Source organism: Vulpes lagopus, chromosome 2, assembly GCF_018345385.1.
Source record: "Vulpes lagopus strain Blue_001 chromosome 2, ASM1834538v1, whole genome shotgun sequence".
In the NCBI taxonomy this organism is placed as follows: Eukaryota; Metazoa; Chordata; class Mammalia; order Carnivora; family Canidae; genus Vulpes; species Vulpes lagopus.
Genome location: NC_054825.1, coordinates 169,619,536 through 169,640,485, shown reverse-complemented (window position 1 = coordinate 169,640,485; position 20,950 = coordinate 169,619,536). Strand labels below are relative to the sequence as shown.

The 20,950-nt window shown below is 50.8% G+C and overlaps 1 protein-coding gene across 8 annotated transcripts; it reads right to left on the bottom strand.

The window, feature by feature from the left end:
* Positions 1-4: 4 nt before the first annotated feature.
* On the bottom strand, positions 5-19,396 carry COQ8B (coenzyme Q8B). 8 transcript variants are annotated; one of them, XM_041746441.1, is made up of 15 exons: positions 19,346-19,396; positions 17,973-18,077; positions 17,720-17,839; positions 17,508-17,574; positions 15,331-15,408; positions 11,950-12,072; positions 11,730-11,815; positions 10,337-10,477; positions 10,167-10,248; positions 9,349-9,442; positions 7,123-7,264; positions 6,889-6,996; positions 4,564-4,629; positions 1,250-1,336; positions 5-839 (listed from the first exon to the last, which is right to left on the bottom strand). In XM_041746441.1, the coding sequence occupies exons 2-15, from the start codon at positions 18,072-18,074 to the stop codon at positions 558-560; spliced, it is 1,578 nt and encodes a 525-aa protein (XP_041602375.1). In that variant the 5' UTR covers positions 18,075-18,077; positions 19,346-19,396; the 3' UTR covers positions 5-557. The 8 variants fall into 8 exon arrangements, with proteins under 8 accessions (XP_041602375.1, XP_041602372.1, XP_041602374.1 ...); XM_041746438.1 differs by lacking the exon at positions 19,346-19,396 and adding an exon at positions 18,496-18,574; XM_041746440.1 differs by lacking the exon at positions 19,346-19,396 and adding an exon at positions 18,492-18,573.
* Between the last annotated feature and the right edge of the window lie 1,554 nt (positions 19,397-20,950).

The following is a 20,950-nucleotide window of genomic DNA, read 5'->3' as shown; positions in this document are numbered from 1 at the left end:
CGGGAAGGGGAGGGCCGCTTTTATTCCGTCTGAAGTTTCAAACACCCTCCCTGCCCCCTCCCCGACACACAGAAGGGACGGAGCCACGGAGAACTTCGAGAACGCAGCTGGCGGAGGGCTGAGGGCAGCAAAGGTGAGGGCTGCCTCCACCAACCACCGTCCCTCCCCTTTCATTGGCCAGATCCCTGGGAGACCTGAGGCAGAGGTGAGGGGCTCTACATCTAGATGAGGCTGGATCTGCACATCAGCGGGCAGGGGACCTAAGGCTCTTCATGTTGGCAAAAATAAGTTAATCCCTGGCGCAGAGTTCCTGGATGCCCACTTTGGAGTGTGAGGAGCAAGATATGGGAGTTCCCTAGCCTGAGGGTTCCCCAGCCCCCAGGAAGGGAGCTAGGGCAAGACTGGGAAGCCCAAGGGGGTGGTCCCCGACCTGCAGGAGAATGGAAAGAAGGCATCCCAGCAGGGGATGGCCGGCTTTGGGGCCGGAATCCGGGGATGGAGGTGGTCTAAAGGGTCTGATCAGATGTCTCTTTTGGTCCGGAGGCTGCAGGCAGTGGCTATGCCTGGCGACTGGCCCAGTAATGGTGGTAGGTGTCCTGGAAGAGGTCCCGGCAGGCGATGTGGGCGCGGAGGCGGGCACAGGCCAGGAAAGCCCCTGCCAGCTTGCGGTGCAGGGCATAGGTCTCCTCCGGTGGTGGGCGCAGCCGATGCTGCAGCAGCACGGGGATGAGGCCCTGCACTCGGCGAGCAGTGTCACCTGCCCCAAAGTCATAGGGGCCCTGGGTGGCAAAGGGCTCCCCCAGGATCATCACTGCCTCCACGTGGGCATCCGAGAATGCCTATGGACAGGACAGACCAAGAGGCACGCGGTGTGGAGGTACAGCCCTCCACTTAACCCAGAGGGACCCTCGTTTCCCTCATACTCTCAAGTATAAACACAAGCCCCCTGCTCCCTGAGGAGTAATAAGCAACCTCCACTTTCTTCAGAGCCCCTAGACCTCCCCAAAATGTCCCTTTATTTCCTTTCAGAGCCTCCAGTGGACAAATAACCCTCTCTCTAGAACTAACAGCCTCCACTTCCCCACCCCCAGTACCCACTAGGAGTCCCCCCACTCCCTCCCTCTAGAGTAGATAAATGGGGCCCATTTCCCCAGGGTCTCTCAGTAGCCAAGCAGTCTCCACTCCCCCCCAGTCCTCAGAGCCCCCCAGTAAAAATTAGCAGCCCCACAAGCCCTGCAGTGTTTCCAACCTTGGTTTCAAAGCCTGTGAGGAATTTAAGGTCTCGGGATTTCTTCAGGACCCGGTCTCTGTCTCCATTGGCTGCTGCCATCACCACCTGGGGAAATGGGTGTTTGACAGAGGTCAAAGGCTAAGGGAGTAGGGTTCAAGGAGGGGTCTGGCCCTTGCTACATTCTCTTCTACTTAGGCCCTCTCCCCTAAAAGCCTCTCCCTCCCCACCTTGCCCCTGTCTATATCTCCCTCAGGACTGTTCCAGAGCCTGGGGTATGGAGGGGAGGTAAGAGGGTGGTCTGGGGTTCTGCCCACCTGGCCTAGAATGTAGAGCCTGCCTAGAAACCAGCACAGTGAAACAGCCAGAGGAAAATAAATGTCAAGTGCTATTTGTGGGTGGTCCAAACACTCAACTGGACAAGGATGTGACCGTGGCCCGGAACTGCATCTAAGGTTGCCACTGTGCATCTCTGTAAATGCCTGGTGGACATCTGTCTCCTACACTGGGCTTGGAGCCCCAAGACAGCAGGGATCCCCACTGGCTTTAGTCCCAGCTGGACTTGTGGCACAGGGTCTGGCATTCAGGAGACCCTTGGTGAACCTGTTTGGCAAATCAGCTGTGGAGTGATGCCCCTCTCCAACCACGGGTGCGTTTAGGGAGAGCAGGAATCAGGTTGAGGGCAGATAGAATCAGAGGCAGCCTCCTGGGGCTCTGTCCCAGCTCTGCCACTTGCGGGCTGAGAGATTCTGGGTAAGGTGCTTTGCCTTGGGCCGCCTCTTTGCTTATCTGTGAAGCAGGGGTGATGAGAGTCTCTTGCTTTTGTTTTTTTTTTTTTTTTTAAAGAATGGTAATTTTTTTTTTAGATTTTTATCCATTTATGATAGTCACACAGAGAGAGAGAGAGAGAGAGAGGCAGAGACACAGGCAGAGGGAGAAGCAGGCTCCATGCACTGGGAGCCCGACGTGGGATTCGATCCCGGGTCTCCAGGATCGCGCCCTGGGCCAAAGGCAGGCGCCAAACCGCTGCGCCACCCAGGGATCCCGAGAGTCTCTTGCTTTTGGATGGCTGTAGGGAGGCAGGAGGAGCTATCTGCCTGCACGTAGGGAGAGCTATAACCATGATGAGCTACCATTATTAGGAGATGGATGGGAAGGTCCCTGCTTCACAGGAAAGTAAAAAGGCTGAGTGGGGAACGGCAAACGAGAAGTGAAAACCTTAACCACTTTCTTGGGAGGAAGGGGAATACGAGATTCAATCTGGCAGTTCTAGTCTGTCTCGGCTCCCCCTGCCCGAGCCTGTCTGGCCATCTGTCAGGCCTGCGGTCCTCAGGGACTGGTGTGATGGGGCTTTTTTAAACTGGAAAAGGCTGGGGAGCCCAGAGGACAGCCATGCCAAATAGGCCTGGGGAGGGAGGGACACACAAAATGCTCCAGCTACCCAGATACTGGGGCCCTGGCTTTGTGCCTCAGGTGGCCTAGAGGGAGGGCCAAGGAGCCTGTGCGGATGTGTGTGTGTGGGTAGAGGGGCTGCCAGCTCCTCCTTCCTGTCTCTATGTCAGGGGTGGCCCCACCATCCCCCAGTCCCCAAGTCAGAGCCCTGAGCTTTGTCTTCTCTTCTCTTCTCTGGGCTCCCAGCCCCCAGTCTCAAAGGCTACTTGCTATCCTGAGAGTTGTCTAACTCTCTGTCCCACCCGTGGGTCCTCACAGCACCTGGAGAAAGTACAAAGCGCAAAGCATGGCTTTTCAGACTCAGAGTGATTTGGCTGCTGGTTCCTGCCCCATCCCTCACCTGCTGGCCCAGTCAGAAATGAATTTCCTTTTGGTCCTCTAGGACCGACTACTCAGTGTGGTCCCTGTACCAGTAGCTTTGGCATCACCTTGGAGTGTGTTAGAAACGCAGCATCTTATGCCGGATTCCAGACCACATTTAGGAGGACCATGCCGGTAGTGGGGGTGGTAGGTGTCTCATAGATACTAAAGTTTGAGAAGCGCTTCCCTACTGGGACTATCCCTTTTCTCTTCTTGGCTTTTGTATGTTTATCAGTCTGGAATACCTACCTTGCCTCTTCCTAATTGGTCTCCTCATCCCTTGGGTCTCAACTATACCTCTTCCTCTAGGAAGCTCTCCCTGGCCCCCTAGGCTGGCTCAGGCTCCACCTCTGGGCTTCCAGTCTGCTGTGCTTCCCTGATCCAGCCCTGACCACTCTGGGTCCTTACTGTCTATCCCTGTCCTGGTCTGTAAGATCTGTAAAGGCAGAGACTGGGTTGTGTGGCTCACTGGGTTGGTACTGCCCAGAACAGGGCTGGGCACAGAGGGGTGTCAGAGAATTCTGGAAGTGATGAGTAAATGAGTAGAAGACCCAGGTCAAATAGCCAGACTCAATAAATTAATGCGAGGCCTTAGGCAGGTGGGTGGGAAGGACGGGTAACAGACGTTCCTGAGGGGAGAGCTGCCCTCCAGGGAGCAGTTGGCCAGGGAGGTATGTGAGTGTAAGGCCAAACACCCAGGCCCAGGGCAGCCTGGGGTGTGGGGAGGTGGCAGGATGGCCACTGTGGGCCATCAGGGGCCAGTGAGAGTTTGGGAGCATGGCTTCTGGACCTAAGCTCCCTGAGTCTGGATCCTAGGTCTGCTGTGACCTAGGGCAAGTGACTGAACTTATCTGAGCTCCAGTAACTTCATCTGTAAAATGTCACCAAAGATGTTCCTAACCTGGGGCACCTGGGTGGCTCAGTTGGTGAAGCATCTGCCTTCAGCTCAGGTCATGATCTCGGGGTCCTGGGATTGGGCCCCAAGTTGGGCTCCCTGCTCATTGGGGAGTCTGCTTCTCCCTTTGCCCCTCCTTCCCTTCCACTCATGTCTCTCTCTGTCTCTAATAAATAAAAAAATAAAAAAAATTTAAATGCTTAAAAATGGTCCTGGCCCCATAGATTGCTCTATAGTTTAGCTCAGTTACCACATGGATAGCACCTAGAAGAGTACCTGACATCATATTGAGAGCTTTTGTTTTTTAATTTTTTTTAAAGATTTTATTTATTTATTCATGAGAGACACACAGAGAGAGGCAGAGACACAGGCAGAGGAAGAGAAGCAGGCTCTATGCAGGGAGCCTGATGCGGGACTCCATCCCGGAATCCCGGGATCACCCCCTGAGCCAAAGGCAGATGCTCAACCGCTGAGCTACCCAGGTGTCCCGAGAGCTCTGCATTTATTAGCTATTACTATTACTATTATTTATGATCTCTTACTTCCAGATACTATATTTCCCCTTCTCACCCTCACCTCAGTATCAGGGTTGAGGCCCTTCAAACACCCCAGGGATGGAAGGACTCACCTCGATGTAATGGTCTGTGAATTCGGTACCAAATTCCCGGCTTGCACCAAAGTCCAACAGGGTCACCTGGGATGAAGGATGGTGAAAGGGATGCTGGGAGTCCACCACCAGTCCCCACGGTCTGAGGTGAGGATGCCCGGTCCATCCCTACACCCTACCCCTCTTGACAGAGTCCCTGCCTGGCTGCCTGCCTGGGTTCCTGGCTTCCGGTCTCCACACTTCCCATCCACCCCCACATGAAACTGAAGGGACCTAACTTTTATATGTTTGGCCCTAATTATTTTTATACTAGCATGTTCTAGGCATAGAAAAAATCTGAAGGATAATAAAAAATATGTGGAAAAGTAAAACGAACACTCACAAATCCCACCACCCAGCTTAATTTTAAATATGACCAATCCGAGTGGAGCCTCCCACAGACCCCGGCCTGATCCAACCTCTCCAATGTCCCCATCCTCTCTTCCAGGGTCATCACTCTCCTGAGATTATCAATACTCAGGTATTATTTCCTGAAATTCCCATGTGTGCATTTCTACATTTTCTACATACATGTGTGCTGAGGGAACAACAAATAGTAATACTCTGTGTGTTTTAAAACTTCACATAAATGGGGATCCCTGGGTGGCGCAGCAGTTTAGCGCCTGCCTTTGGCCCAGGGCGTGATCCTGGAGACCCGGGATCAAGTCCCACGTCGGGCTCCCGGTGCATGGAGCCTGCTTCTCCCTCTGCCTATGTCTCTGCCTCTCTCTCTGTGTGTGTGTGACTGACTATCATAAATAAAAAAATTTAAAAAAAACATTAAAAAAAAAACTTCACATAAATGATATTTATGTTATCCTATGGCTTGTCTTTTGTGCTCGACAGGGTTTTGCAATTAATTCCCATTGCTCTGCGCAGCCCTCACTCATTCATGTTTTCACTGCTGTGTAAGGACTTCATCGTGTGAATACATCACAGTGTGTTTATCTGGCTGATGGACACTGGTTGTTTGCTATTTAAAACGGTGCCCAATGGGCAGGTGTTTAAGAGTTTCTCTAGGACAGTGGAGTTCACACCATTGATCACAAACTGCAGTAAGAAATACAGATTGAACTGGGTGCCAGTGCCCAGCCACACGCAAATATAAGGTCAAACAAAAGCCTCCCGAAATAATGTGGATCCCTCCCATCTGTGACACATGGATATCTTCTATTTTATGGCTTTAAAACAAAAACTGCCATTGAGACCCAATAAATTGATGTCAGGACTCCTATAATCACCCCCCTCACCCTGAGTTAGAAAAATACTTCCTAGTGATGTGAGCCCAGCAGGGACACAGGCTATCTGTGTACTTGGCACGGAGGGGGTGGCAAGAGGCTGAGGCTGGAGACTCAGTGAAACCAACAACATTGCGCTCAGCAGAGGACTCAGATCTGCTCCTGAGGTGCATGAGGAGCTGTGGAAGGGACAGCTTGGCCAGATTTGTGTGTTTTCAAAAGATTCTTCTGGGGACGGAATGGGTATAGACCTCTTTGGAGAGCCACCTGGCAGCCAGGCTCACTGAGTCTTTCTTACCCCAGGCCTTTGGCCACCCTGTGCCCTCTGCTGGGGACATTCTTCCCTGCTCTTCAGGTGGCTGATCCCTTCTCATCTTTCTGGTTTCAACTTTAATGGCACTTTCTTCCAGAAGTCTTCCTTGACTTCACCTATCCTGTGCTGAGTCAGGCGTGTTTCCTGGGTCCCCACAGCCCGCCTATGCCCCCCCCCCCATCACTGCCCACTCTGGCCTATGCTTGCCCGTCATGGTACTATAACTACTTGGTCATCACCATCTGGTCATGGGGCCCTCTCCTGGACTGGGAACTCTGAGATGAGGATCAGGGTTGTCTTGGCATTACTGTCAAGGGGCAGCAGATGCTTGGTGTGTTAAATCAATGCAGAGTGCGGCAGTGATGACTAACTGCCTTCCAAAAATTGTGCCGCTAGGGTACCCATTTCCCAGCAGATTCCATTTTCCAGCATCCCTTGCATCTAGACAGGGCTTGTGACCAGTTCTTATCAATGGAACAGTACAGAATGATGTGTCACTTCTAGCCAAAGCAATTAGACAGGGTGCTATCCTCTTGACCTCTCTTCCCCCTTTCACTGGAAGAAGAACAGTGCAAGACCTAGGGGATGGTGCAATCACAGAAGGGAAGGATCCTGGGTCCCTGAGTCACATGTAGAGGACAGCCACTCTAGCCTGTTATGTGGGTTATAACTACTACTGTGTTGAGCTACTGAATTATGGGGAACTTATCTGTTAAAGCAGCTTATGTACCACGATACATATCACAAGGAACCAACCTGGTGGCTGGAGGCATCATACAGGAAGTTGGCCCAGTTGGGGTCTGTCTGCATGAATCGGAACTCAAACAGCTCCCGCAGACACAGCCTCAGGAGCTGGAAGCAGATCTGGAGTGGGGAGGAGTAACAGACATCTCAGAGTCATCTGCCCCTATAGAGCTCTCTCGGGCCTGGAGAGGGACTGTGGGTCTATCCACCCTACTAGACCTGCCCTCCCATCCTGAGACCCCATACCTGGTTCCGGATGTCCTGGCTCAAGCCTTGGCACTGGTCCAGGGGGACCCCTCCAGCCAGCTCCATGCCCAGCACCCGCGTTGTGCACAGCTCCTTAATCACAGCAGGCACCCGGAAGAAGGGGTCATTTGCCAACAACTGCCTGGGGCAAAAGGGGTGGGACTTCATGCGTCAGGCCTCAGTGGCCCGCTCAAGGCCTCCTCCTCTTCCTTTGAGAAGTACTCTGAAAAGTCTAGGTCTTGCCTTCCCTCCTTGTGCATGTCTGTCCCAAGTGATGGTCAATACCTAGCCAGACTGACATTAATTCAGACGTTTCAATCATTCATTCATTCCCCCATTCATCAAATATCTCCTTAGAACCTACTCTGTGCCCACCCCTAAGGTGGGCGCTACTGGAGCCCCAGTTACCACTTCCCTACCGGAAACATTTCTATGACTTCCGGTTGCCCCCAGGACAGAGCTCAATGTATTAAGCCTGATGAGCATTACTTTTTCATCAATTTATTATGTAATCCATCCAAAAAAGGAGTGGCCGATATACAAATCTTCAAGTCCATAGCGATACTCCTTGGTTACTCCTTGGAGTCATTACTCTGAACACTGTTAATACATACTGACTCCTTGGGGGCAGCCCGGGTGGCTCAGTGGTTTAGCACCGCCTTCAGCCCAGGGCCGGATCGTGGAGACCTGGGATCGAGTCCCGCATCAGGCTCCCTGCATGGGGCCTGCTTCTCCCTCTGCCTGTGTCTGTGTCTCTGCCTCTGTGTGTGTGTGTGTGTGTGTGTGTGTGTGTGTGTGTGTCTCATGAATAAATAAATAAAATCTTTAAAAAAAAATACTGATTCCTTGGTGTCTATCTCTGTGCTAGATGATGCTGGGTGACAGAGCAGTGGATGAGCTCTGGGCCTGCATCCCCTAGACACAGAGACCATATTCTAACAAATATACAAATGGACCAATAATAGATTGAGTGAAGTGTGTCAATATGTGATTTGGGAGGCAAAGAATATGAGCAAGACCCATGGTTGGGAGCTGTGGGATGGCTGGGGGGGCCAGGGGGCAGGGAGATGGGCAGGGCCTGGGGAACGATAGGAGTTTTATTCTAAGGGCACTGGGAAATCCTGGAAGGGGCTTCCATACTCCACACAGGAGTGCCCTGGCCCAGCCCACTCATACCCTTCAGGGTCCCACTTGGGGGCGTCTATTTTTGTCCTTGTTTATAAAATCTCTGATATTTGAACCGCTCCTCCTGGACCAGGCTCTGTGCCAAGCATTTAATCGACACAATCCCCCTTTTCCCCTCACTCCCATATAAGAAGGATGCTCTCCCGAGTGAAGATTCAGGCCACCCAGCCAACTGAGGGCTGACCTGGGACTGGATCCCACATGAGTCCAGGGCTCATGCCCTGAACCACTGCTTTCTACTGCCCCTTCTCTCATTCTGTATCTACAGACCTTGGCTCCGTACACCCGTGGGCCATGCCGTGGAGGGTCTCACTGGGTGTAATTAACTGCTGCATGTCACAATGCTTCTAAGATACAACCACATTGTTCTCTATAGCTGAGTTCCTGCATTTTCGCTGCTGTATGATAGTCTGCTGTGAATATACGGTAATTTATTTATCTATGTTGCCGGATGAATTTGATAGATTTGGGTTGTGTCCAGTTTGGGGTGACTGCTGCTCTGAGCATTCTGGAAAAGGCTGATGTATATACCAGCCTAAGTGTCCCTAGAACATTTGTTTACAAGGAGGGCGGTTATGGGGTTTTATGTGAATACTGGGCCTTGATGAGGCCAGACTGTTCTCCAAAATGCTTATCTCAATGTCTCCTCCTGCCCACAGTGTATAAGGGATGACCTGGAGCCCCGTTCTTTCCCCCTCATGACACTGTCACGCTGCTTATGCTTTGTCCATCCAACAGTGGGGGTACCTCACTGCATAACTAAGTACCTGCTGACAAATCCATCTCCCCCACCAGACCATGGTGGTTGTGCATCCCATTTAACAGATGAGAAAACTGACAGAGAGGAAGTGATGGGCCCAAGCTCACGGAGGACACGGAAGATAACTCACGTCAGGAGTAAACAGAGGGATGGATGAGCAAATGAAGAGAAAGAGTTTGCCAGCCCCAGCCCAGGCCTTCAGCTGCCAGGCCTTCAACTTCCCCTTCCTCCTGGGAGCGAAGCGAGGGATCCTGGGGGAGCCTGCAGAGGGCTCAGCTCACCTGAAGTTCTGGGCACAAGCTGCCTCACGACGGTAGTCACACTCCCAAGCCAGTTCCTGCTGTAAGGCCTGCAGGCTCTGCTCAGCAAACAGGCCTGAGGGGGCAGCTGCATCAGCCAGGGAAGGCCAGAGCCTGTCCCCATAGGACAGCCATCCCCCAGGCTTCCACTCAGCGATGTCTTCTCTTGCTAATCAGGTCTCTCCCTGTCTGTCTGTCACAGGTCCTCACACCTCTGCTCCAGGCCTTTTACTACATTGTCCATCCACACGCACCTCCCCTCTGTCCTTCATATAGCTGTGGCCTCTCCGGAAGTCTCTCTCCGGGGGTCTCCTTCTCAGGCACACATGCCAGCCCCCAGGCATCTCATTCATGGGCACACACACCATCTCTCACACTGTTCTCACGGCCTCAAAATCTTACTTCCAGACCTAACACACACACACACACACACACACACACACACACACACACACACACACGGGGTCCCACTTACCCCCACCTCCTGCTTCTGTGGCTCTTTTCCAGACCTCCAATCCCTCTCTGAGCACCCTGTGTGTCTGTTTCTGAACTTCAGGGTGGGCTTCTGTCTCTGGGACTGTTAGAATCTCTAAGTTTGTCTTTTTCTGACCCATTCAAACTCTGGGCTCTCCCTGCCATAGTACCCCTGCTTTCTGTCTCAGACTCATGGACTTACACACTCACCCACACTCATACATATGGGCATTCCCCACCCCGAGCTGGCCTCTTTCCCTCCGTCCAGCCCCACTTTCTCCTTTTGGGGCATCCCTCCCACAGCCAGGGGTTGACTGGCACCTCACCCTCTGGCAGGGCCACGCTCATCCTGAGCACCGCCAGCAGGTTCTGGATATCACTCTGGATGCTCTGGGCCACACCTGGGTACTGCGAGCAGGAAGGGACAGGGGGTGCAAGTCACTTGGCTGGGATAGCAGGGTGCCCACTCCCGCCCCTGCCCTGCCTCCCCCCTCACCTGGATCTTCACAGCCACCTCCGTCCCATCCCTCAGCGTGCCCTGGTGCACCTGCCCGATCGAGGCAGCAGCAAAGGGCACCTCCTCCAAAGAGGCCACCTTGGCCCGCCAGTCCCTGCCGAGCTCCTCTTCGAGAACTTTCTGGGGACAGTGGTTGAAATGATCGTTACTGGAATTACGGGCAGCTGAGTTCACTACCTGTGCTGAGTGCTTCATCACATGCTGAGCTCTGGGCTAAGCTCCTGGCTACTATTCAACTTTACAGATGAGGAGACTGAGGCTCTGCCAGAAGTTTCTTGGCCAAGGCGACAAGCCAGGTGCCAGTGGATTGGGAGGCCTGGCCTAAGCCTGTACTCCCAAGGCGATGTGGGCTATTGTGGGGATTGCTATTATGTATATTTGAGACTGATATAATCCTTTGTTATACTCCTAGATTATATTATCAACCCGAAGTGAATGTGATAGTGATAAAGAAGAACTAAAATGTACAGAGGGCTTCCTGTGGGCCAGGACCTGTCCAGAGTGGCTTGGAGAGAGGCACTAATGACCCAGGGACACATGGCAAATGAGCAGAGCAGAGATCAGAAGGAAGGTAGGCAGGCAGCTGGATCCAGATTCCACACCCTTACCTAGTAATTAGAAGTTACTAATTGCCAGGTGCTGTGCCAACCTATTTCCAGATACAATCTCCTTTAATTAAAAACCTAGTACTGAGGTGCCAGGGTGGCTCAGTCAGTTGGGTGTCTGACTCTTGATTTCAGCTCAGGTCATGATCTCGGGGTCCTAAGATGGAGCCCCATATCAGGCTCCATGCTTAGCATGGAGTCTGCTTGAGATTTTTTCTCCTCTGGTCCTGCCCCACTCCCCACGCTCACATGCACGCTCTCTTTCTCAAGTAAATAACTCTTAAAAAACAAAAACAAAAACAAAAACAAAAAACCAACTAGTACTAATAATATCAAGAACTTGCATGTCACTCATGGTGTGTCAGGGACCCTTTCTAAGTGCTTTACATATACTAATTTATGCAATCCTATGATGTGGGTGTTACTATCACCGTGGCCATTTCACAGATGAGGTAACTGAGGCACAGAGAGGTCTGAGATCACACAGGCAGTACCTGGCAGAGCTAGGATTTGAACTGATAAAGTCTGGCCCCTATCCATTGTACTTCCCTGCCTCTTTAGTAGCCATGACAGGGCCCAGAGCCTGCCAGGGGCTGGACTTAGCACTGTGCACCATTCTCTCATGTAATCCTCTCAACAATCCTCTGAAATATGTACCTTAGTGATCCCCATTTTACAGATGGGAAAACTGAGGCTCAGAGTCAGACAGGGGGATCAGGCAGGTGGAGCACGCCTCCCTCACCAGTCTTCCCTGGCCAGGCACTCACCAGCATCTGCCAGCGGGGCATGAAGTCGGCGCTCTGGCGGACCCGCTCAAAGATGCGTTGTAGCTGAGGGCTGATGAAGCTGTTGTCTTGGGAGACAGGGGGACAAGGGAAGTAGTGAGGGAGGAGGCGAGGTGGGGCCCCTGTAGGAGTATCTGTGGGTGGGTGGGTGGGGTGGGGAAGAACTGAGGTCGAGGGTCAGGAGTTGAGGGTCATGCTGTACCCTGGATGCTGAGCATTTGGCCAACTTTGAGGGCGGCCCCCCGAACTGTACACAAGGTCTGCACAATCCGCTCGGCATTGGCCTCTGACAGGAAAGGGCTGGAGCCTGGCGGGGAGCTGCTCTCTGGGGTGGAGAGAATAATCATAAGTATTATGATCACACAAAAAATCATGATAGCACCACTGCATAATGGCTAAGATGAAACAGACAATACTAAGTGTTGACAAGGATGTAGAGCAGCCTAATACCCATATTGTCGATGAGAGTCATGGCACAAGCCCTTTGGGAAGCTTCCAGAGAGCACACACCTACAGCCAATGTAATTTCTCTCCTAGGTATATATGGCATATGGGTGTCCACTGACAGTTATTCCAAGACGGTTCACAGCAGCACTATTCATAACTATCCCCAAATGGAAATAACCCAAATGACTGTCAAGAGAATGAACAAAGGCATGATGGAACAGTGACTCCTACAGCATTGAATGAACAACCTACATCCATGCACAGCAACATGGAGGCATCCCTCAAACAGAATGTTGAGCAAAAGCAGCCAGACATGCATGAGACTATGCTGTCTGGTTACATTGGTGTAAGGAGGAAAAACAGTCAAAACTGATCTTGGGCGTCTGAAGCCAAGATAATGGTTTCCCTTGGTGAGATGAGTAGCCAAGACAGGGCAGATCGGAGCTTCTGGAGAATGAGGCCAGTCATTCTCAAACTGTGGTTCTGGGAACACTGAGGGTCCCTTGAGACCCTTTAGGAGGCTCTGTGAGATCAAAATTCTTTTCATGATAATATTAATGTTATTTGCTCCTTTTTTACTCTCATTCTCCCATAAATGTCTAGTGGAGATTTCCAGAAACTCCATGACCTCTGATGATGCCATTGCTTTGACGGCTGATGGAATCACCTGTCTGTGTATCCTTGTGTTTTAAAAATTTGTTTTCGGGATGCCTGGGTGGCTCAGCCATTGAGCATCTGCCTTTGGCTCAGGGTGTGATTCCGGTCTAGTCCAGTTCCCTGCAGGGAGCCTGCCTCTCTCTCTGTGTCTCATGAATAAATAAGTAAATAGGGATCCCTGGGTGGCTCAGCAGTTTAGCGCCTGCCTTTGGACCAGGGCTTGATCCTAGAGTCCCAGAATTGAGTCCTGCATGAGGCTCCCTGTATGGAGCCTGCTTCTTCTCCCTCTGCCTGTGTCTCTGCCTCTCTCATTCCGTGTCTCTCATGAATAAATAAATTAAAAAGTAAAATAAATAAGATAAATAAAATCTTTAAAAAAATAAAAAATAGAAATTTGTTTTCTACTGAAATTAATACATTACAGTATATGTTAACTAACTGAATTTAAATAACAACTTGAAACATTAAAAATATTCTATTTGGGATCCCTGGTGGCTCAGTGGTTTAGCGCCTGCCTTTGGCCCAGGGCCCAATCCTAGAGACCTGGGATCAAGTTCCACATCGGGTTCCCTGCATGGAGCCTGCTTCTCCCTCTGCCTGTGTCTCTACCTCTCTCTCTATATATGTCTATCATGAATAAATAAATAAGATCTTTAAAAAATAAAAATAAAATAAAAATAAAAATATTCTATTTTAATCTCTAATGCAGTAAATATCCATAAATATAACCACAAAATATAGTCCATAAACAGGTTCTTTGGGGTCCTTATTCTATTTTTTATTGAGATAGAATTCACAAACCGTGTAACTCACCCATTTAAGGTATATAATTCAAGTTGTACAACTATCACCACAAGCAATTTTGGAACATTTTCACAGCCCAAAAAGAAACCCCATACCTATTAGCAGTCATCCCCCATTTCTCCCAACCACCTCAACCCGAGGCCCCAGAAATTACTGATCTGTGGTATCTATGCATTTACTTATTCTGGACATTCATATGAATGGAATCATACAATATGTGACTTGCTGCGTATGGCTTCTTTCACTTAGGATAGTTTTCAAGATTCATCCACACTGTAGCATGGATCAGTACTTCATTCCCTTTTATAGCTGGATAATATCCCATCAGGTGAATATAACATATTTTGTTTATCCATTCCTAAGTTGTAAGGGTGTGCAGGGATCCGGAGACTGAAAAGTTTGAGAACTGCTGTCTTAAGGTTTCTTTTTTTTTTTTTTTTTTTTTAAGATTTTATTTATTTATTCATGAGAGACAGAGAGAGAGGCAGAGACATAGGAAGAGGGAAGAGAAGCAGGCTCCTCACAGGGAGCCTGATGCGGGACTCGATCCCGGATCCTGGGATCACGCCCTGAGCCAAAGGCAGATGCTCAACTGCTAAGCCACCCAGGCATCCCTGTCTTAGGGTTTCTTGATCGGGGTACACAGATGTATCTACTTTGTGAAAATGGACCAAGCTATACGCTTATGATATGTGTATAGCTCTGTATACAAATTATATGCTTATTCAATATAGCATTTATTAAGCTTTTATTTATTTGATAAAAAATTTATTGAGCTCTTTGGGGTGCCTGGGTCATTCAGTTGCTTAAGCCTCTGCTCAGCTCATGATCCTGGGGTTTGGGATTGAGTCCTGCATCAGGCTCCCTGCTCATCAGGGAGTCTGCTTCTCCCTTTGCCCCTCCCCACTGCTTGTGCTCTCTCTTACTTGCACTCTCTCTCAAATAAATAAATAAAATCTTAAAAAAAAAAATTATTAGCTCTTTATCTAGCTAGGGCTCACTCTATGCCAGGCAGAGTTCCAAGTGTCTCTGTGGATTCTCTGGCTGAATCCCCACAATTAGCCCAGAAGGAAGAACTACCAGTGCCTCAATTTTCAAGGTGAGGAAGTAAGACATTCAGAGAGGTCCAGTGCCTGGCCCTGGGCCACACAGCACAGAAGTGGCAGAGCTAGAGCTGGGTATAGACCCAGTTTGGCTTTACCTAAAGCCTAATCTTCCACTTAAACCCACCTTTTAATTTAATTTTTTCTTTTGTAAAAACTTGTAGGAACTCAAACTCTAATTGTTTTTCTCACACTATAGGCTTCTGCCCATCATGACCCTGCTGGCAGCTTCATGAAGACCCTGAGAAGTGGGTACATTTTTTTTTAAAGATTTTATTTATTCATGAGAGATAAAGAGAGAGAGAGACAGAGAGAGACAGAGACAGAGACAGGCAGAGGGAGAAGCAGGCTCCCTGTGGGGACCTCGATGTGGAACTCAATCCCAGGACCCCAGGATCACACCCTGAGCCAAAGGCAGACGCTCAACTACTGTGCCACCCAGGCACCCAGAGAGGTGGGTACATTATCAGCCATTTTCTTCAGGAGAAAACTGGGCTCGGAGAGGTGAAGCCACTTGCCCCAAGTCACACAGCAAGGCCAGAGTCTGAACCCAGGCAGTGTGGATCACTCACCTGCTGGTAGACGTCCTCCTGGCAGGGACTTCTTGGCCACCTCAGTCAGCACTCCCAGCCCCAAGCCCACAGCCAGTCCTGCGGATAAGACAAGAGCCCGGGTGTCTGCCTGCCCACCCCTGGGCCTTGTCCCCCGACCCTGTCTGCTCTCAGTTTCTCCCTAATCAACCTGTCCCCCAGCTCTCTGTCGGCAACTCTCTGCTTATCTCTTATCAGTCTCTTACTCTCTCCCTGCTTGGGGCTCCCTTGGAGGTACAGCTACCTCTTTCTCCATCGTTCTGTCCACGTCTGTCTCCCGGGCTGACGGATCTCACCCCTGGCTGCACATCTGAGTCCTCTGGGGGACTTTGGTCAATATGAGGCCCAGGCCTCTCCACTGAAGTTCCCCCTAAATGTGACCTGAGATGAGCCTTGGAATTCATGTATGTATTTTAAGCATCCCAGATGATTTTAGCATGCAGCCAAGGGTAAGAAGGCTCTGAAATGACCCTCCTGGGTCTCTCTGTGTTTCTATGACTTCCATTTCTCTGTCTACAGCTCATCTTCTTCAGGCCCACCTCTCCTCATGTAAGTTGGTTTTTCTGTCTCTCCCCCTCCCCCTCCCTCCACCTGGCACAGCTGTTCAGGCTTCTCTGTGTCCCTCCTTTTGATGTTATCTCTCTGGCTTTGCTTTCCTCTGCCTCCTCTCTCTCCTTGTCCCTAAAGACACCTTGAGTTTCTCTGCCTTTTTTTTTTTTTTAAGATTTTATTTATTCATGAGAGACACAAAGAGAAAGGCAGAGACATAGGCAGAGGGAGAAAGCAGGTCCCCCGCTGGGAGCCTGATGCAGGACTCAATCCCAGGACTTGGGGATCATGCCCTAAGTTGAAGGCAGATGTTCAACAACCGAGCCACCCAGGGGTCCCCTCTCTGCCTCTTTCACCATCACCATCTCTGTAAATCATTGTAGCTGGCCTTTTCTGAGCGCTTGCTATGTGCTTGGATCCATTCCTGGGGCCTTATATGCATTAACTCATTTTATCCTCACAAAAAAGGAAATCTCAAGGCTCAGAAAAGTTAGGTAACTTGTCCAGAGTCACGAAGTGAGAATGCCGCAGAATCATCCCTTGAACCCTGAGCAGTCTGGTATCAAAACTCTAAACAGTGCATTTAACTCCCTCTTTATACTGTCAACCAGTACATTTAAAATTTGAACCATGATCCATACTAAAGACATATGCCATTAAATAAGAATGTCCTTTACTTGGGACGCTTGGGTGGCTCAATGCTTGAGTCTCTGCCTTCAGCTCAGGGTGTGATCCAGGGCCAGGGATCGAGCCTCTAATCGGGCTCCCTGTGAGGAGACTCCTTCTCCCTCTGCCTATGTCTCTGCCCCTCTCTCTGTGTCTCTCATGAATAAATGAATGAAATCTTAAAAAAAAAAAAAAAAAAAAGAATTTCCTTTACATGTGCACCTATATTTTCCATTCTTCTTCTTTTTTTTTTTTTTTAAGAGTTTTTTAATTTGAGGGGCGCCTGGGTGGCTCAGTTGGTTAAGCGTTTGCCTTCGGCTCAGGTCATGATCCCAGGGTCCTAGGATGGAGCCCTGCATCCATTGCATCCATTGGGCCCCATGCTCAGTGGGGAGCCTGCTTCTCCCTCTCTCTCTGCCTGCTGCCCCCAGCTTGTGCACACTCTTTCTCTGTCAAATAAATAAAATCTTAAAAAAAAAAAAAAGATAAAAAAAAAATCCCAGAGCCCCCCAGATCATGACCTGAGCTGAAGTCGCTTAAGCAACAGCCACCCAGGCATCCATCATTCTATTCTTTTTAATGCTGGTTCCAACCCACTAAATTATTTCATGCAGACTGTGACCTGAAGTTTGAATAATCTTGCTGCATAATTTAGGGTCAAGTCACTTTGGTTCCCTTCACCTCAATTTCCTCATATATAGAGTGGAAATTAACACTCATTAATTCAGTGCAGAGATATCAAGTATACCTGGGGCCTTATACATGCCAAACGCTCAAAAAATGTTTCCTTCCTCTCTTTCTCTTGGCTTTGTAGGCCTCTGCCTTCCTTCTCTTTCCATCTCTCACTACTCCCCCTGTCTCTGATTCACCCTCTCCCCCCTTGCTTTATTCTGTAAATGTGGCCTCCTCTGATCTAGGTCACAATTTTCCACAGTCACACCTACCCCCAAAGTTGGCCAAGCGGCTGATGCGGGAAGCGGGCACCTTGCGTTCTCGAGAGCGGTCGCTCAGCTGGGAAATGGGGAGAAGGTCTGAGGCTGGGAAGATGAGCATAGTGCCCAGGGAGTCCGAGCAACCTGCCCCCATACCCTTCCCCAAGCTTGGGAGATCAGCTGCCTTGACGGGGTGCTGCGGGGTGGGTGGGAGCCAATGATACCTGGGGCCGGGATGTCTTCTTGACCCGGGCCTCCCGTATCCTGCGAATGTCCTCCTCACCCAGGCCTCTACCAGGCCCATCCTTATGAAGCATTTGGGCCCGCGAACCCCCACATGGCCCCTGCAAGAAAAGTGGATATCGGTAAGGAGTGGAGGACATAGGATCCGCCTGGCCCTTTGGGGCCCCTCCCTGTCACTTTACGGCCTAACACCTCCCTCAGCCTCCTCCCCTTGGAGACTGCTCCCCCTCTTACCCACCAGTGGGGCCCAGGCCCCAGGGCCCCACAAGGCAGACCAACAGTCCGGCCCAGCTGTCCACAGGTCCCCCGCAGTAAGCCCCCCACCTCCAGCCACATCGCCTGGGGGAGAACGGGAGGGATTACTCGAGTAGGAGTTGGCACTGACCTCCCTGCTTTGCCCTTGTCTTCGCTAAGCCCTCACATTCCTCCGCGTCCACGCTAAGATTCCCACCCACCAAAGACTTCCTTTCCTGCTACTAGTTCCCCCAGTTTCTCCTGGTTTCCTCTCCGGTTGCTAGGAACCCATAGCTCTTCCTGCGCACCTCCCAAAACCCACTGTCCCCTTGTCCCACTCCCCGCCGTTGCTAGGGTCCTCCCCCGTTGCTAGACACCCACAGATTCTCCGGGGCTACCTCTCCACTCCTCGGGGCCCCCCTCGTTGCTAGGCACCGCCTTCCTCTCTGTTGCTAGGCACCCACAATTCCTCCCCCCCACCTCGCCCGTTACTGGGCACCTCCCCCCGTTGCTAAGCACCCACTGTTCCCAGGATCCCGGTCCGCTACGAGCGGGAGCCTCCAGCGCTTCCGGGAGAGTCTGCACGCCCGCCCCCTCCGGTCAGCTAGCCAATGGTGGAGCAGCAGCTCACTCCCGGGCGCGTAGCACGCTCCGCTGTGCGTCGGGGGCGGGGCTGGGGGCGGGGCCTACGGGGGCGTTGGGGCCTGCTGGGATTGTTGGGGCGCACACGTGCCCTTTTATGCCCTTCCGCGCACTTGAGTGCCGCGTGCGTGGCAGACCTTTCTTTCCCCCACGCTGTCTTTTTTGCAAACGCGCCATACAACCTCCGCATCTCTTCCCTGCACGAACATCTTGCCGGCTGCTTTCTTACTTTGACCCCCTCGGCGGACTGGACGCCTCTCCTTTGAACCCACATCTCCCCAGCAAACGCTTCCCTTGCACTGGGAGCCCCTCCACTTTGCACATCCACCCGCTGTCTCAGGCACCCACACCCTGGCACCCAGCCTCTTCTCTTGCACTTATAAACCCTTTGCTTTGCTTGCCAACTGTCTCCCTCTCATACTCTCAACTCCCCCCCCCCCCCCCATATAAACTCCCTCTTGCTTAGCCCCTTGCACACTGGGCTCCTGTTCTCTCATACACCCTGCTCTCTCTCCACTCCCCGCCCACCTGCGGGATGGTGTGAGTGGGAGCCCTCTGTTTCCTGTAGGCCTGACATTTCCCAGAACACGCTCAGCCAAGATTCCCAGTGCTGAGTCAGGAGCCCTGGCATCCCAGAAAACCAGCTCCCAGCCCATCTGGGTGTGTGTTTGGGGGGCGGGGGGGAGGCAGGCCGGCTTATAGCCCGCTCCCCCCACAACAGGCTGACTCACCCCTTCTCACAGTCTGGAATAGAAGCAGCTGGCTGGGGCATCTCTCCCACCGCTGGGAGAAGGAGGGATGTGACGCTTTCGTCGCAGAAATCCCCCCGCCCACTGTCTAACTCCTTTGGTTGGAAATCAGACCTCCCTGTCTCTGTCCCCGTGCTATGACCTCAGAAGAGCCCCAACTCTTTCTGCACTTTATCTTCCCAGCCTGTGTGACTTGTTAGGGGGCTCCCGCTATGATTTCTTACTGGTCTGTGAAGAGATGACTCATTTTAGAGCCCTGGGCCTGTGCCCAATGCCCCACCCCCAGATGACTCGATTTCAAGACAAAACACCCCCTGTCACCCTCCAGACGTAAAGGTGTGACTCAGGAGCTGGGTGACAGCTCATCCTTGGGGGCAAAAATATATAAAAAACACCTATGACGATAAATAACCCTACAGGACTGTGGCTGATAGTGCCAAGCCCAATGCCACATGCTGCACCTTTCTGAGGTCATACCAAAGGCTACAAGCAAGGCTAGAGACTGGAAGATTTCTGAGCCTCAGTGTACTATCTGTAAAATGGAGCTGTGGCATCCTATCTCACTCAGTGCTAATGAAAGAAAGAGATGTAGTGAAACAGTGTCTGTAATGAGCTCAGCACAGGACCTGGTACAGGACAAGAGCTCTATACATGAGAGAATTTTTTTTTTTTTCATGAGAGAAATTTCTTATGGAAAAGTCACACTTTCCAAATTTCCTGTTAAGCACTTATTTCTAAGCATTTTTTTTTCTAAGCATTTTTTAAAAAATATTTATTTATTCATGAGAGAGAGAGAGAGGCAGAGACATAGGCAGAGGGAGGAGAAGCAGGCTCCATGCAGGGATCCCCATGTGGGACTTGATCCCGGGACTCTGGGATCATGTCCTGAGCCGAAGGCAGACACTCAACCACTGAGCCACCCAGGCATCCCTCTAGGCTTTTCTAGGGGACACACCAAGGAGTAATTCAGCCAAAAATATTTGCTCTTTTGGCAAATGTGCTGGCTTCCAATGGTGGGGGGGGATAAGTAAGTATATTTAAAAAAATGACATGTGTTAAAGAGAAAAATAAACCAGGGAAGGGGGGCAAGGAGTAGAGACCTTGCGTTTAAACAGATTTTGAGTGGTCAGGGAAGACCTCACTGAAGAGGTATTTGAGAGGGTAACATTTGAACAAAGATCTAAAAGAGGCAAGGGGAGGAGCTATTGGAATATCTGAGGGAAAAATATTCCAGGCAGAAAGAACAACCAGTGCAAAGGCCCTGTGGTGGAAAATATGTCAGAGAAATAGCAAAGAGACTGATGGACATACTTAGTGAGGGGGAAAGACAGGAGGTCTGGGATGTAACTAGGAGCAGATCACTTAGGGGATAGTGAGTCACAGTGAAGACTATCGTTTTTACCCTGTGGGATGGGGACCATGGACGGTTCTGAGCAGAGGATATGATCTGATTTCGAGAAAATACTCTTTTAACCTCTCTTTCTTTAACACAAATGTAAATGCTGTTATAAATAAATAAAAACTCCCATAGTGGTCCTGTGAGGAAATTATCCCTGCTATCCCCTTTTTACAGACGAGAAAACAGGC

What these genes read in the sequence shown, in the direction of transcription:
- COQ8B (XM_041746441.1), bottom strand. Translation starts at nt 18,074, where the DNA reads ATGTGGCTGGAGGTGGGGGGCTTACTGCGGGGGACCTGTGGACAGCTG. An exon ending in GGCCTGGGCCCCACTGGTGG is followed by an intron (nt 17,840 to 17,972) that starts GTAAGAGGGGGA and finishes CTTTTCTTGCAG; the next exon opens with GGGCCATGTGGGGGTTCGCG. An exon ending in AGGAGGACGTCTACCAGCAG is followed by an intron (nt 12,073 to 15,330) that starts GTGAGTGATCCA and finishes TCTCCACCCCAG; the next exon opens with AGAGCAGCTCCCCGCCAGGC.